The sequence below is a fragment of the Alexandromys fortis genome, unplaced genomic scaffold (genome assembly GCF_014885135.2).
Source record: "Alexandromys fortis isolate MF-2015 unplaced genomic scaffold, M_Fortis_MF-2015_v1.1 scaffold_360, whole genome shotgun sequence".
NCBI lineage: Eukaryota > Metazoa > Chordata > Mammalia > Rodentia > Cricetidae > Alexandromys > Alexandromys fortis.
The window spans coordinates 389,188-407,050 of record NW_026068238.1 but is presented as its reverse complement, the minus strand read 5'-3'; the positions used below and the strand labels follow the sequence as shown (position 1 = coordinate 407,050).

The 17,863-nt window shown below is 36.4% G+C and overlaps 3 protein-coding genes across 3 annotated transcripts; 1 reads left to right on the top strand and 2 right to left on the bottom strand.

Annotated features, from left to right (window-relative positions):
- Window positions 1-3,038: 3,038 nt before the first annotated feature.
- Window positions 3,039-3,983, top strand: LOC126493950 (olfactory receptor 52B2-like). Its single transcript, XM_050131089.1, is given in 1 exon segment — window positions 3,039-3,983. A coding segment is annotated over 1 exon segment (945 nt).
- Window positions 3,984-7,847: 3,864 nt separating this feature from the next.
- On the bottom strand, window positions 7,848-8,795 carry LOC126493947 (olfactory receptor 52A1-like). The gene has a single exon (XM_050131087.1). The coding sequence runs from the start codon at window positions 8,793-8,795 to the stop codon at window positions 7,848-7,850; it is 948 nt and encodes a 315-aa protein (XP_049987044.1).
- Window positions 8,796-16,213: 7,418 nt separating this feature from the next.
- LOC126493920 (olfactory receptor 52A1-like) lies at window positions 16,214-17,173 on the bottom strand. The gene has a single exon (XM_050131060.1). It carries the CDS (start codon window positions 17,171-17,173, stop codon window positions 16,214-16,216), a length of 960 nt encoding a protein of 319 aa, XP_049987017.1.
- Between the last annotated feature and the right edge of the window lie 690 nt (window positions 17,174-17,863).

Here is a 17,863-nt window from a genome sequence, read left to right as displayed (position 1 = left end):
AAATTATTATCTGCTGAGATGGTCAGAGACTTCAGGTTTATCATTCATTATTCTACCAAAGTGGTCATTTTGCTATCTGTGTAAATTTCACACTGAGTTCCTAAATCTTTTATCAGAATGAACTATTTACATCTAATCATTTCCAGGGAAAATCCTAAAGCACCAAGTCCAATCCGCCAAGCAAGACTAATACATAATTATATTCAGAATCCTTGCCTGAAGCACGCACTTCAAAAACTGGCTTGTTACTATGTACACACTCTGCCTGTAATGTGGAAGGCATGTCCTGCTATGTCCTATCACCTCGGTGGTCATATTATAAAATGGTAAATGTTGAGTATTACACAATCAGAACAATAGGAAAATCTAAACCATGGAATTAGTATATGCTTAATGAGAACTTATTTTTGAGAAAGCTTCTTTCTCTTTTTTAAAATTTCTTTTCTTTTTTTAAAAATAGAAAACAAACTATCCTTTTTTTTTTTCATTTTACATATCAATCCCAGTTTTCACACCCTCCCTTCTTTTCTTCCTCCCAACCCTTCTACCTACCCCACAAACCCCACCAACTCCTCAATGAGGATAAGGCACATTGCTTTGAGGAAGGTCCAAGGCCCTCCCTACTATATCTAGACTGAGCAAGATATCCATCCAAAGAGAATAGGTTACCAAAAAGTCAGTACAAGCAGTAGAAACAAATCCTGGTACCACTGCCAGTGGCCCCCACAGTCTGCCCCAGCCAAACAACTGTCACCCACATTCAGAGGGACTATTTTGGACCTATGATGGTTCCTTCCCTATTTGGTTGCAGTTGGTGAGATCCCATTAGCTCAGGTAAACTGTTTCAGTGGGTGTCCCCATCATGGTCTTGACCTCTCTGCTTGTATTCTTACTCCCCCCACGCTTCAACTGGACTTTGGGAGCTCAGCCCAGTGCTCCCCTATGGGTCTCTGCCTCTGTTTCCATCAGTTGCTGGATGAAGGCTCTATGGTGATATTTAAGATATTCATCAATCTGACTACAGGTCAAGGCCAATTTGGGCACCCTCTCCTCTATTGCTTAGGGTTTTAACTAATGAAGCAATCCTTGTAAGTTCCTGGGAATTTCTCTAGTACCGGTTTCTTGATAGCCCCATAATGGCTCCCTCAATCAAAATATCTCCTTTCTTGCTCTCATCTTTGTCCTTCCTCCATCTCGGCTATCCCATTTCCTCAAGTTCTTCTCCTCCCTCCCCATCTCATCTTCTCTTCCTTTTCTGCCCTCCTTTCCACAACCCCATGCTCTCAATTTTGTCAGGAAATCTTATCTATTTCCCCCTTTACAGGGGGATCTATAGATGTTTTCTCAGGGTTCACCTTGTTATTTAGCTTCTCTAAGATCATAAACTATAGGCTCAATATCCTTTGCTTTACAACTGGCATCTACTTATGAGTGAGTACATACCATGTTCATCTTTATGGCTCTGGGTTACTTCACTCAGGATTTTTTTTCTAGTGCCATTCACTTGCATAAAATTTCAAGATATCATTTTTTTATCATGAAGTAGTACTCTAATGTGTAAATGTGCCATGTTTTCTTTATCCATTCTTTGGCTGAGGGGCATCATGGTTGTTTCCAGGTTCTGGCTATTACAAATAATGCTGCTATGAACATAGTTAACCAACCCCACATCAGACAGAAGCTTGATCTCCAAATTATATAAAGAACTCAAGAAATTAGACAACAAAATTCCAAATAACCCAATTAAAAAAGGGGTACAGAAATAAACAGAGAATTCTCAACAAAAGAAGCTCAATTGGTCAAAAGACACTTAAAGAAATGTTCAACATCCTTAGTCATCAATGAAAAGCAAATAAACCAAATATGAGTGAGAACATCCCATGTTCCTCTTTTTGGGTCTGGCTTACCTCACTCAGGATGGTGTTTTCTATTTCCATCCATTTCATATTTGGTTTCTAGCCATAAATAAAGGACATTGAACCTATAATTCGGGTTCTTAGAGAAGCTAAGTAAGAAGGAGAACCCAAAGAAAATCATATAGGCATCCTCCTGAATATTAAACTTCATCAGGTGATGAAAGGAGACAGAGACAGAGACCCACATTGGAGCACCGGTCTGAAATTTCAAGTTCCAAATCAGGATCAGAAGGAGAGAGAGCACAAGCAAGGAACTCAGGACCGCGAGGGGTGCACCCATACACTGAGAGAATGGGGATGTTCTATCAGGAACTCACCAAGGCCGGCTGGCCTGGGTCTGAAAAAGCCTGGGTCAAAACCGGTCTCGCTGAACATAGCAGACAAGGAGGACTACTGAGACCTCAAGAACAATGGCAACGGGTTTTTGATTCTACTGGACCTATTGGTTTCGTGGGAGCCTAGGCAGTTTCGTGGATGCTCACCTTACTAGACCTGGATGGAGGTGGGTGGTCCTTGGACTTCCCACAGGACAGAGAACCCTGATTGCTTTTTGGGCTAACGAGGGAGGGGGACTTAATTGGGGGAGAGGGAGGAAAGGGGAGGTGGCGGTGAGGAAGAGACAGAAATCTTTAATAAATAAATAAATAAATTTTAAAAAAAGCAAATAAAAACAACTCTGACATACCATCTTACACCTGTCAACTAATATCAAAAACACCAATGATAGTTTATGCTGGAGAGGATGTAGAGTAAAGGGAACACTCTTCCATTGTTGGCGGTAATGCAAACTTATACAATTACTCTGGAAATCAGTATGGCAGTTTCTCAAAAAATTGGGAATCAACCTACCTCAGAGCCCAGCAATACTGCTCTTGGGCATATACCGAAAAGATGCTCAATTATACTACAAGAACATTTGTTCAAGGTTTTTCCTCTTAGAAAATTTTCCAGAAGTTTTCTCATTCTGTCTAAGTAGCTTGTGCTGCCTTGGTCATCAATTTATGAGTCATTACCATCATAAACTGCTACACTGTGCACTGTCTCTAAGCATGAATACAGAAAGTTCATGTTATATTATCCCTCTTTCCCCTAGGAACCAGACCTTGAAGAGCTCCTATGACCATGACCTCATGTAATAACTCCATTCCTCAGCCCTTGACATTCACCCTTGCTGGAATCCCAGGCTTGGAATTCTCTCATAGTTGGTTCTCTGTGCCATTTTTCTTGATATTTATAGTAACCGTCATAGGAAATGTCACCATCATTAATATAATTTGGCTAGAGAAGAGTCTCCATGAGCTGATGTTTCTTCTCTTGTCTACACTATCAGTTGTGGACCTATGCCTGGTATTAGTCATTGTACCCCGAATGCTAGGAATCTTCTGGATGAATGCCAAAGAAATAAGCTTTGATGCCTGCCTCACTCAGATGTTTTTCATCCCTTTCTTTTATGTCATGGAATCAGGAATCCTCTTAGCCATGGCTTTTGATAGGTTTGTGGCTATCTGGTACCCTCTGAGGTACACAACCATCCTTGACAGCAACATACTTGTGAAGATGGCACTAGCTATACTGGCAAGGGCTATGGCAGTGCTGACTTCTGCACCCATCCTGACAAAGAGACTGGAACGATTTCAAACCCAGGTCATTGCTTACTCCTACTGTGCCTACATAGCTGTGGTGATGATTGCTTGTGAAGACATCTCCACCCATATCGTGTATGGTCTGCTGGTTATTGCAGCATCTGTGGGGGTTGATCTAGTTTTTGTCATTCTGTCATATGCACTAATCCTTCATGTTGTCTTCCGTATTCCATCTTGACAAGCCAGAAGGAAAGCTCTGAGCACATGTGTCTCTCATCTTTATGTCATTGGTCTGTTTTATTCTCCAGTTGTCTTTTCAGTCTTATCCCAGATTTTAGGGTACCATATGGCTCCCTATTTACAAATAATAATAGACAATTTGTATTTCCTTGTGCCTCCCATGGTCAACCCCTTAATATATGCAGTACGAACCAAACAGATACGGGAGTGGGTGTTTCCGGTACTCAAGTGTCACAGAGACTGAACTGATACCTTTGATGAAAAGAAGACATGGAGGCACTGAAGTTATTTTAGCCAGAAGTTAAAATAATTTCTGCCAGTTTAGGATTTTCCTGTGAGAGAAAAGAAACTCCTGATCCAAGAGAAGTTTGTTAGTGTGAAAATATAACAAGGGCCTATTCTTTCCATCTTGTTGCATGAAAATCTTTTAACTCCCAAGTGCTTGCTTGCATGCAATAAAATAGTATTTTCTTGCAAATTTTATGTTTTATTTAATCAAGTGGGATCACATGATCTGAAAACATTGTACAAAAGGTGTAAGAGTACAACTGAAGTGTGTGTCATAAACATAGTGTTGGTTTAATTTTGTCCTTTCATGTTTTCTTCTCTTTCACCAACACACAATCATATTATAAAAAGGAATTGTAATAAAAACAGATGTACAAACTTATCTTTGAACTACTAAAGAAGTAATGAGCCTTTTTCTCTGTTTAAAGACCTTTAAAGAATAAATAAAATAATAATATGGGCTATATAATAAAATGACTTGAGAGATAGGCATTTCCAAATTAGAAAATGGGCTTTAACTATGGAAATCAACTACTTAAAAAGCAAAAACAGTATGAGAGCATGACTCAGACACATTATTCTTGGGTGTATACCTAAATCATTATATATAATATACATATATATATGTATACATATATATATACATATAAATATGTGTATATATATATTCTGTAACAGAGACACCCACACATCTATGTTCCCTACAGCTATGTTAAGAAGAACTAAGAAATGAAATGACTCTGGAGGTCTATTGATAGAATAATTGATAATAAAAATATGTTAGGTATATACAATGAGATTTTACTCGGGGATAAAAAGGAATTAAAATCTAAGTCTTGACTCCCGGAAGAGATGAATGGCAGTATCCTCTACATGTGGATTGTGTTTCTTCCAGAAACCAAGGGTTATTAAACAATTAATTGTAGTTTCAACTATGGGCTACATCGCTATGAATTGTTGGTCAGGAAGAACACTGAGGCCCCAAATCAATATAAGCTATTGATCTTGCTTTCCCTTCAGAACCTGATGATAAGACAGTCCTGATGAAGGCATCACACACTTTGCTCACAGAACTTAAGAAAAAATGAAGCTAGTTTACTTCCTACAGGTTTGCTGCCATAAGTTGCAAAAGGGATTTTTGGTGGGGGTGTCATTTTCTTCAGTAGTGTAACCACTAATAAGTGTCTTTGCTTCAGTGAATAACATCTGAAACACGCTCAGGCAAGAGACTGTAAGATCAGTGGATGGGACAAAAAGAAGTGATCATAGTTGGAGAACCGGATGGGAAGTAGGGTTTCAGAGAGAAATCAAGGTGGGTGGGCGAAGAAGAGAGTCTACCACTAACTATATGAATGTATGAAACTGTCAAAATAAGAAAGGAATTAAATGGAAGAAACCGTGGCTTTAAAGAGCTACTTTTTTGTTTTAAATTTTCCTCATCATATACTTGATCTCACATAGTTGTATAAATTCAATACATTCAATGCTACACATATTAATAACTAAAATATTAATTTTTAATGTTGTGCATTTCATTACAACACTGTCTCTAAAGAAAACTAAGAATTTTCTTTATATTCCAGTTAAAAAAAGAGCAAAATAATGAATAAAAGAAGTAAACACTGGAGTAAAACACAAGTTTTCACTGAACACGGTAATTTGCAAAATCTTTATATGTTGAAAGGTGGAACTTTCATTGCTTTTCTAAATATTTAGTGCTTTAGTTTTCTTCCCACAAATTTGTAGATTTCTCAGTACTCAAATATGTGATGTACCCTATCACCTTCTATGTGACATGAGGGAAATTGGAAGAATTTATCCCACTCATATAGTTCATTCCTCCCACCTAAAACATTTTAGGTGGAAAATTAAAGACTACTTATATGCTTTCAGGCTACTCCAGAAGTTGCCTGAAGAAAGTCCATGTTCGCATCAAAGGTATTTTATGACTCTTTCTGTAAGACCTTTTTCTGTTTGGGAGAATAAATTTACTCATGAATACTCTAAATGCATTTTAAGATGTTACTACCCACCTATCCACAAGGAGGTGTAGGGGTGATTGGATAAATGCCTCATAGTTCTATGACCCCCTGTGGCAATTAGGAGTTCTCTTCTCTTTTTTTGGGTTTTTTTTTTTTTTTTTTTTTTTTTTTTTTTTTTTTTTTTTTNTTTTTTTTTTTTTTTTTTTTTTTTGGTTTTTCAAGACAGGGTTTCTCTGTGGCTTTGGAGCCTGTCCTGGAACTAGCTCTTGTAGACCAGGCTGGCCTCAAACACCCAGAGATCCGCCTGCCTCTGCCTCCTAAGTGCTGGGATTAAAGGCATGCGCCACCACTTCAAAATGCTTTCAGCAAAAGAAAGCTGTAAAGATCAATGCTCCCTCTTATACGATTTTTATTGGAATAAGTAGAAAATATATGTTGATGCTAAAATGTTTGCTATAGTTTGCTTTAGTAGCATATCTTTAAGTTCATGATCTATTTTTAGGCTGAACACCTTTCCAGGTAAATATTATATCTACCTTTCTTTCCTTCTGTATAGAAAAGTATGTCACTAAGTTGATGATCAAAGGAAAAGAGAATCAATACAGTAAATGGAGACATTAGTGAGAAAATTTCTGTGCTCATGTAGTACAAGCCAAGATGCTATATATGCTCTCAATCCACAGAGTCCTTGGAGGATGAGGACAGACAAGGAGACTAGAGAGACAAAGAGGTAAAGGCTAGTCTCCATTTTCTTCATTTGTTTCTAAGAGCTCTGAATTTATAGAAAAAATAATAGCAGAAAATATAAAGGTATATTCATCATGTTACTTGCTCAGTTTAATAGTATAAATTTCAAGCTCTTCACATTACCTCCTCATTAACTTTTGATGAAAAGTAAGTTTACTGTGAGTTTCAAAATGATGCAGACAATGACCATTGTAAACAGTACTAGTCTTTAGGATGTTGAAATGGATCAGTGGATAAAGGCACTTGCATTTTTATAATGTATATTTTATTATCACTCATTACATATTACTCATATGTAATGCATATTTTGTATTTACATAAGACCATGTGACAGATAGTAGAGATGTTAGTAGATAATACCCTGCAACATGATGGTATGTGTCTTTTGACATTTTGAATACAAAGATGAGGCTGCTTAGTTGAGACTGCCTTTCATGATCTGAATTCTCATGGAAGTCAGAGGCACACATCGGCACAGCTTCATGAGTTCTAATGACATTGATTTTAAAACTTAATTAATGTTATGGTTAAAAAAAAACTTTATCACCCGAAGTAAAGTTTGACATTCTAATATCACATTTAACATGATGTCCTCCGTGAAATCTTGTATGATTCCTTTACCATCTAGACTAGTTGCTTCTACATGGGAAGCCAAATATATTGCTTAAATCTTCTCAGCCCTTAACTAACATTACATTAAATTTGGTCGATATTCTTACATCAATGTACAATCAATCATATAATCCATCTGTCATTGTTTATTGTCAGGGAAAAAATACGTACCATTTTGTATTACAGAAAGTACACAAATAACTCAGTTGGAAGGAATGAAAAATAGGTATAAGAACGCAAGAAAGAAGAAAAAACAAAATGGAGAAGAAAACATAGATAAGGGATCATAGGAGAATATAAGATACATTTATATTTTTTATATGTGTTTATTCCATGTTCAGACTCATTTTATCTTGGGAATATAGACTCTTCATGGAAGATTACTATATTAGAAAAATCAGAAATATAGACACTTATAGAATAAACAACTTTAACAGGAAACTCTCTAATTTTCCTCTCACACAATTCTTTAAGGATCTTTACTGAGTATTAGATTTGAGAACAAAAATTTGTATAACCCATCGGCGGATCTCCTTGGTCTTTACACCATAGACAATGGGGTTTAGGGCAGGGGGCAGAAGCAGATAGATGGTAGACAATAAGATGTGGACATATGGTGATACATGACCAAAACGATGACTAAAAAAGGAAAAAAAGGCAAGGATATAAAACTCCAGGAAGACAACAATATGAGCTGTACAAGTGTTGAATGCTTTGCTTCTTGCTTCTTTCTGAGGAAGACGAAAAACAGCTTGGAAAATCAAAATGTAGGAGATGAAAACAAATATCATGTCAAAACCTAGAATTGCAAAAGCTACAAAGAGCCCATATGATTTATTAATATGGACATCTTCTGCTGCCAGCTTCACTACAGCCATGTGCTCACAGTAAGAATGAACAATTACAACAGAGCAGAACCATTGCAGTCGCTTAAGGAGAACAGGTAAAATCCCAACAAGTATGGTGGCCCGAACTGCAACCATTAGAACCACTCGTAGTAGAAATAAAGGTGTAAGGATAGATGTGTGCCTCAGAGGATCACAGATGGCAACATATCGGTCAAAAGCCATGGCCAGAAGGATGCCAGATTCCATTCCTTGCAAAGCATGGATGAAGAAGAGCTGGGCGAGGCAAGCATCAAAAGCCATGGAGCATGAACCAAACCAGAAGATGGCCAACATCTTTGGAGCAATGGCAAAGCAGAGACCAAGGTCAGTAGCTGCCAGTACTGCCAGGAAAATATACATGGGCTGGTGTAGACTACGTTCTGTGGGGATAATGATTAGCAGGAAGAGGTTTCCCAGCAAGGCCACAAGGCATACAGCAAAGAAGGGAAATCCAATCCAAAACTGCACATGCTCCAGTCCAGGAATGCCAATCAGAATCACTGTCCTTGGGTTCAGATATGACAAGTTGTTGTATCCCATGAGGCTGATGGATGCTTTGCTCACCACTGATCTTAACACCTAATCGGACAAAACTGATGAATGTGAAAGAGAAGGAGTACACTCACACTTCTTCTCATAATCTTATATGAATAAGGAATATGGAAGTATGGCCATGTGCCTTTAAATCTTAAGGCATTGACTTATTTTATAAGACTGTTGTTCTTCTGTATTCTTTTATAACTCCAGTGCTGATTTTAGACAGTGAATATGACCTAATGTTTATCTTCTAGATACTGTATAAATTAATATTAATTGTCTAATTGTGTTGATTCTGTGAGCTTCTAAAGTCATCCCAGCTGGTCTCAAAGAATGCAAATGTGACTCTTCATGTTCATCTTCAAACTCAATATAGATTTCAGACAACGTTAAGGGTCACTGTGTCAAAGTCATATTATAAATTATCTGTCTTGTGATCTGGTAATGATGTAAGTACTCACCTATCTTAGAGGACAGCAGGAGTTTAAAACACAGAGAAAAGGTCAATGAAGCCAAACAGAACCATCAGCTAAGAAAGGAATCTGTATGAAGAGGCTTCTCATCTGTTTCCCAACCACCCAGACCCTAAATAATCACACAGAAACTATATTATTTGCAATACTGCTTTAGCAATAGCTAAAGTATATTTCTAGATAGCTCTTACGTTCTAAATTAACATATTTCTATTCATCTGTGTACCTCTATGTGGTTGTGGCCTGCTGGTAAGGTTCTGTCTGGCATCCGGTGTCTGTCTCTTGAGGCGGCTACATAGCTTCTTCTTGACTCTGCCTTCTTTCTCCCAGCATTTCGTTTAGTTTTCCCGCCTAGCTCTATTCTGCCCTGTTGCAGGCCAACACAGTTTCTTTATTCCTTAACCAATGAAAAGAGCACATATACAGAATGACTTCTCACACCAAAGGAGAATGCTAAACCGAGAATGCTGTGCAGCCTCTGCTGACACATGCTCAAGCAAACTTACTATGCTAATGAGCCTCATGTGCAGCAAAGCAGTGGCACTCTAAATTTTGCTGTGGAGTTCAGTGTAATTTATTTTGTTTCACTCATTTAATTGTTACCAGTTGACAGTTGAAATAATTTCTAACACCATTGAGCTTCTCTTCCTCATAAGTTGTTTAAATTTTTCTTTTTCAAAACTTACTAATTCTGTCTTTGTCAAAAATTAAAACCCACCAAATCTACTCTCTTGTCTTTTAAATTTTTTCACCAATCACTTTATGAAAATAAAGTTATATATAATTTTTATTCTACTTTCTCTATGATTAGTCATAGATAGGTAGAAACATTAAATAAGGAGAATAATTCTAAATAGAATTTTGAAGTACTTTTTATTGGAAGGAAATGAGAATCTACTGTGTTGAAACTGTATGAAAATAATATATTGCTCATAGTAGTAAGCACATTAAAACAAATGCAAGCATAAACTTAAATTCTTCAGTATCACAGAATATGAAATATTTCAGTAGTTGATGAAAATGAATAAATATTTCTATATGAGTTTCTCTAGCAACAGAAACCATGAGATTATACCAAGAAACTAAAGGGATTTGATTAAAATATTGAAAAAATTTATATAATAAAATCATTCAAATACTGGTTTGAAGTGAGATTGGCAGTAGAAATGGAAAATTACTTAAAGGTGATTACAAACAAAACTATAAATGTTTTATGAATAGGGTACAAGTTGTTGAGGCAAAATGTAAAGAAACTGCATAAAGAAATTTCATATGAGATCATTATTTTAAAACTGATTGTGATGATCTAAGAACACAAGGCAAAATTAGCTCCGGTCTCACCATAATCAATAATAATGCAGAAATCATAACTGATTTCTTCTATATAGTATAATATATAAAATTGTGGTATATAAACATATAATATTTTCAATAGGTGTTTATAATTTTGTGTATCAGAAAAATCACCTATTTTGAGCAACATATATTTCCCAGATAATCTGGATTTCAAGAATGAGATGTGACCTGTGACTGCTCAGAAACCAGAATTAGATAGAGAGCTAAGGAAAGTAGGAGGCTCCAATCTTTGACTCTCTCTTCACATACTGCCAGCTGTTCTGCTCAAACTATTTGTGGAGACAGAGACAGAGAAAGAGACAGAGACAGAGAAAGAGACAGAGACAGAGAGAGGAGGGAGAGAGGACACAGATAGTCTCTATTTTAAATTTTTAATAACTAATATTGGGCAAGATTTGGTTGAAAGATACCTCAATAATCTTATTCTCACCTTACCTTAGTACTAGTTAATAGCATATCTATTATGTCATCTTCACGTTCAATTGAAACAATGATGCAAAATTACCTTCTATCTCTTTTATCTCTAAATGTTTTTCTTATCTACATGTGAGTTTAATCCACAACACGTACTGTTAAAAAAACAAAAGTCCTGGGTTCAGGAAAGAAAACTGGCTCCTGGTAGAGGAATATCAATTATCAACACACTCGTGATGAAATTGTCTGATGCTCATTTTTATTGGTTTGCTTCCTTTTAAAATTGGCTACAACCATAAATTAGGTATATGAGGTCTTAATACATGGAGAAGACACTTACCCAGACAGAAAAGTAGCCAGATGGAACAGATATTCTCTGATGCAGTTTAAAATTGGAAAGAAATTAATATCTTACCACCTTGCATCATCTGCTTCCAGCCTCTTCTTGGCTTTTCTTAGAATTCACCTGTTCCCAGGTCCATATTTTAACCTGGTCCCTGGAGGAAGGCTGCTACATTTCTGATATCTATCTCTAGTTTGTTTGGAAAATCTGTCATTACTTGAAGTTGTACAGCCCTTGCACGAGTATCTACCTCATAGGAAGCTATTTCTAATCAACAAGAGTTTTATAAGAGGAAATTGTGGGTCGCTGCTGTAACCTGATAGACCTGAGACAATTTAGAATCTGGAAAACAACAATCAGAAGCCATAGGAAACATGTAAAATAGGAAAACAAAGAATTTATTTTTAAGATACGCAAACATAAAGACTTTATTACAGGTTCTTGCTTCCATTTTTCTCTAAATAAGCAAATAAATGTCCTTTAGTTAATATTAAAGAAAAATTATATTAAACCCTGTATACTTTGCCAAATAATTTTGTCAAGACATATTCCAAACTATAGCATACCATATGTGTATCATTCATAGAATTCAAAGTGTCAATAATTAAAATATCAAGAAAGAGAAAAGTTTAAAAACAACTAGAAATTGATTGATAGATTAATCTTGGGTTTGACCACTTTGTTTCCCTGCCCCAAAAATAACAGTAATTTATTTATGTGAGTACACCAGTGGAGCGCCCAGGACCTGATCTCTGCACCCTGATCTCTGTTTGCCTAGAATACATACATACATACATACATACATACATACATACATACATACATGATTACATAAAGTTACTGTTGTTTTTGACCAACCTTCTTGCCTATGGCCACTTTTAAAGCAAAATGAAAGAAATTACTACTTATGTTATAAAATACAGTGTCACTAGAGTTTTTAGTCATGTACCCCTGAAAACTACTACTGTATTACTAAATTTCTCTCAAAGTATTATAGTATTTGCGGTTTCAAGAGTAAAGGGGAGTACGCCTTGTCTCAGCACTAAAGCGTTGCATACGTCCACCTCTTCTGAACTCCACTTGAGAATGTGCCCTCGACTCCCGTTGCCTCTTTCCGTGTCACTCTCCACCCCTCGTTATAGCTGAGGAACAATGCTACTGGTAAATAGAAACAGCTTTGTGTCTTCTTTCCTTTCTACATCCTTGCCTACTGCCTTACTATACCAAGTTTGCAAACACACTTTGTAGTGGAAATGGTGGAAATCAAATGCCTTTTAATTGCTTCCAGTGGTAGGGAGAATTTCTGATATTCTCTACTAACAGTGAAGTCAGCCAAAGATTTTGTCACAGAATCTTTCGTGAATTGTTCAAATTCCTTCAAATTCAATATACAATCTTTTTAATGTACTAATGTTGCATTTTCTGAAACTATTCTGCGATTCATAGTCTCTTTTGATAAATCAATTAATAGAATTACCCAGGGAAGATGATAAGTTAGACTATATGAAAGCTGATTTTCTTTTTTTCTTTTTTATTCTTCTTTCATGCAATATATCACTATTCCAGTGTCCCCTGCTTTTATCCCTCCCAATCCTACCCCCACCTACCAACTCCCCCAAGCACACTTTGTTTCTATTCAGAAAAGAGAAGGCCTCCCAGTGCTATCAACCAAACAACACGGCATAATGAGATGCAATGAGACAGGTCACACACAGACCCTCATATCAAGGCTGGACAAAGCAGCCTAGTAGCAGGAATGGGGTCCAAAGAATAGGCAAAGGAGTCAGAGGCAACCCTACTTTTACTGCTAGAAGTCCTACAAAACCCCCAAGCTAAACAACCACAGCATGTATGCACAGAACCTACAACAGATCCATGTAGGCTTTGTGGTTGCTGCTTCAGTCTTCAGTGACCCCGCTTTGAGTCCGTCTTAGTTTCTGTGCTAACTATGTCTGTTCAGAAGTCTTTTCCTGTGCCATTGCTTTAAAGGCTATTTTCTTCTTTCTCCTCTATCAGGTTCAGTGTGTCCGGATCCATGTTGAGGTATTTGCTTCATGTGCACTTGAGTGTGTGCAGGGTGATAAATATGGATTTGCATTCTTCTACAGTTAGACCAGTACCATTTGTTGAAGACAGTTTCTTTTATCCAGCGTGTATTTCTTTATCACCTCTATCCATAGATGTGTGGATTTATGTCCACTTTTTCAATTTGATTTCATTGAGCAATATATGTTTTTATACCAATATACATTTTTTTACTACTCTAGCTCTGTAGTACAACTTTAAATCAGGAATAGTGATACTTCTGGAAGTTCTTTATTGTTCAGGATTGTTTTAGCTATCCTGTTTTTTTTTTTCCCATATGAAATAGAGTGTTGGCATTTCAAGGGTCCATAAAGAGTTGTGTTGGAATTTTGATAAGGATTGCATTGAATCTGTAGATTGCTTTTGGTGGGATGATCATTTTTACTATGTTAATTCTACTGATCCATCTTCTGATATCTTCTTCAATTTCTTTCCTCAGGTTTTCCTTAAGTTTTGTCCTACAAGTCTTTCACTTGGTTAATTAGGGTTACCCCAAGATATTTTATACTGTGTGTGGCTATTATGAAGGATGTTGTTTCTCTAATTTCTGTCTTAGTTCACTTATCTTTGTATGCAGTAGGATTCTGTTTTGTTTTGTTTCTTTAATCTTTATCCAGTCATTGCTGAAAGTGTTTATAAGTTGTAGAAGTTCTCTGGTAGAATTTTTAGGGTTGCTTGTATATACTATAATATTGTCTGCAAATAATATTTTGGCTTCTTCCTAATTTTTATCCTCTTAATCACCTTTAATTATCTTATTGCTCTATCTAGAAAATCATGTACTATATATGATGGCTATGGAGAAAGTAGACAGCTTTACCATATAAGATTTAGATGTTTTTAATGAGAGAATGACTTATAATTTTTATTCATTAAATTCATTCTTTAGTTCATTCAGGTTATTCTCATCCACCATCTTCTATCATCTCCCTCCAATAGCCCTCTTTCCTGAAATACCTTTCTTACATTCAAGTGTTTTTATTTTATTTGTGATGTGCTGGGTTTAGCAAAGGCCATTAGTTTGACCATAGGTTCATAATTAACTATTGGAATCTGGTGGACTCACCAGAGAGTACATAGGTAATAGCGATGATCCCTCCTCTCCCAGAATATGTAAGTAGATGACAGTTCAGCAGAAAGGGATAGTGCCCATATGTGCCCATATGTGATGACTCATGTGTCTTCCCAGTATAGGTAGCCATAGCTACTATCAATTTATAAATACAATGGCTATATCATTCCCAAAGATGACATTTTGCAGCCCTTCTCCCTAACTTCTTGCTCTTAAATTTTTGTATCCCCTCTTCCTCAATATCCCCTGTATGTTAGTTAGGTTATACACATGTTTTGTTCAGGAATGAGCCTTCAGGAATCACTTATTATGGGATTTGAACATCCGTGTGTCTCTGCATTCAGTGTCTTTCACAGCAAAGAGAAACTTCTCTTATTGAGACTGACACAAAAGTTGTCTATATATATTTAAACATTTAGAAGTCAGTTTGAAGCTTCGCTGATTTAGATAGACAACTGCAGTGAATTCCATCTTCATGCCCATGGTGCTAAGCATGTGCTTACATCTTCACAATACTACAGGCATGTATTTCCACCTTTAGAACAGGAGTCAAGTTCACTTAGAGAACAGTTTTAAAACTTATATCCACCAGGAAGTGTAATAAGTGTATATAATTGATTTTTGTTGGCACATGTTTATTAAAATATGTTTTATCCTTATGCAACATATAGAATTTAGTTTATAATTTCATTTCTTTATGTCAGTGATTTATTTTTTTTTTCTGGAGAGATATCGCTGTTTCTCTATTTGAGATTTTGTCTATTAATTACTCATTTGAATTTCAATGTATTTACTTTCAGTTATGTATTTTTTATTTGTGTATGAATGTTTTTTCTTCATATATAAATTTGCAACAAGTACATACTTCCTGCCCAAAGAGTTCAGAAAAAGGTGTGAGATTTTTCCGGAACTGAAGTGATATGTGGGTGTAAATCACAATGTGTATGATAGGAACCAAACCAGGGTCTTTTGCAAGAGTAAAACGTGCTTATAACCACTGAGCAAACTTTCTAATCCCTTAAGTTAAATTATAAACTGATCATTTACACACACACATGAACAATACAATAAATAATAAACATGTTAATTACAAAGCCACATAGTACAGCATAAAGGTTATAATGGAACAAAATGCAAATATTAGCATGTTCTGATGGCAATGATTAAGTTACAAGTAAACAAAAACTTTTTTAGAAATCAATAAAAATCTCAATAGTTAATTAATACCATAATAATCAAAGTGGGTATTGATTCTATTAAATTTTAATTTATTTTTATTATTTTAATTGAATTGGACAAAATGCAAAATATAAATGATACAATGTAATTGACAACTAAAATGAACCATATATGAGATGATATATTAAAATTTTTTCCTTGCACAAACAACAAATAACTAATACTTTTATTCTTAATCAAAAACTACATGTACTGCAGATTGAACCTAATTAAAACAAAGGAAATATTAGTTCTATATTTGATATGAAATATTTCAGAGATGGGGATCTGATGTAAATCTTATTCTGAAGACTTTTTATTTCAATCCACTTGTAATTGTGGGAATGAATTCTGTCCTGGTCCGTTATGAGGATATGAAAGCCCTACAATGAGCACAGAGCAGAAACCTCCCCCATCTCCAGAAAGCAACAGCCTTTTCTGCAAGGCAGTATCTACCAGATCACTGCTGACATCCACGATTTAGAAGAAAGATCTGTTCCACCCGCCTACGAATGACCATATTTTTTACATCGTACACAATAGGGTTGAGAGCAGGAGGCAGGAGGAGGTAGATGGTAGACAGAAGAATATGGGTTGAAGGAACAACATGACCAAAACGGTGGCTGAAAAAGGAGAAAAAGGCAAGGATATAAAACTCTAGAAAAACAAAAATATGAGCTGTACAGGTGTTAAAGGCTTTGATCCGTCCCTCTTTCTGTTGAAGATGAAAAACAGCCTGGAAAATCAGTGCATAAGATATGAGGATAAAAGTCATATCAAATCCCAGAATGCTAAAGCCCACAAAAAGACCACATATTTTATTGACTTGTACATCATCTGCTGCAAGCTTCACCACAGCCATGTGTTCACAATAAGAGTGGGCAATCTGAACAGAATGAAAAAGATGCAGTCTTTTTATAAGACTTGGTAACAGACCTACTAGTATTACTGCTCGAGTTACCACCACCACTATCATACGACGCAGAACTGAAGGCGTAAGGACAGATGTGTGTCTCAGAGGGTCACAGATGGCAATGTAGCGATCAAAAGCCATTGCCAAGAGAATACCAGACTCCATGCACTGTAAAGTATGGATGAAGAATAGCTGAGTTAGGCAGGCATCAAAGACCATAGAATAAGCTCTGAACCAAAAGATGGCCAACATCTTGGGAGCAATTGCTGCACAGAGTCCTATATCTGTAGCTGCCAGCACAGCCAGGAAGATATACATGGGCTGGTGCAAGCTACGCTCAGCTGGGATGATGATCAATAAAACAATATTTCCCAAAAGAGCCACTAGACACACTGCGAAGAACGGAAATCCAATCCAAAACTGCACATGCTCTAGTCCGGGGATTCCAGTCAAAATTACAGTTCTAGGGTTGAGATATGACATGTTGTTGGTTGCCACTGAGCTCATCGTTCTGTGTCTTGCCACTCACTGATCATGATATCTGAGAAAGAGAGCTTGGGAGGGAAGTGAAAACATTTATGTCTTTAATTAAGCTCACTCTTCGTCAGTCACTAGCATTCAACCATAGCAAATTTTGAATAGAAACCATGGCCTCCAGGGGTTCTTTGTTCAGAGCCTGATGAAAGGTCTATGATGCTTGTCACAGTAGCAGAAGCAAACGCTCACATGAAACCTTCAGTAGTTCCATGAAAGAGGTAAAACTGCTGTGCCTCTTCTGGGCCTTCAGGCTGATTTGCTTGGACGTTTTATCTATCTGTTCTTTCTCTATTTCTAGACGGCAACCTTTAGTCATGAAATTGAAAAAAAATTCTGAGTTGTCTCTTTACCTAATCAGTGATCCCACGGGAGCATTATCTATGAGCCATTCTTCCCCTAGGAAAGTTTTCTGAGCACTGGGAAAAATTTGGACAGATATTTTTAATCATGTTAGAATCAGTCTTTATTTCATCAATTTATTGAGAAATCTGTTGTTTCTCAGTGTAATAATTGTAATTATAAAAGGGACTGATAAAACACAATGTTCCTTCAGTGAATGAGGATTTGATTGTTCCTTAATAGAATGCTGGAAAGTGAGTAAAGTATGTGGTATTAAGAGGATTTTTACATTCCAGTTTCAATTTAAAAATGCAAAATTAA

What these genes read in the sequence shown, in the direction of transcription:
- LOC126493947 (XM_050131087.1), bottom strand. Translation starts at nt 8,795, where the DNA reads ATGGGATACAACAACTTGTCATATCTGAACCCAAGGACAGTGATTCTG.
- LOC126493920 (XM_050131060.1), bottom strand. Translation starts at nt 17,173, where the DNA reads ATGAGCTCAGTGGCAACCAACAACATGTCATATCTCAACCCTAGAACT.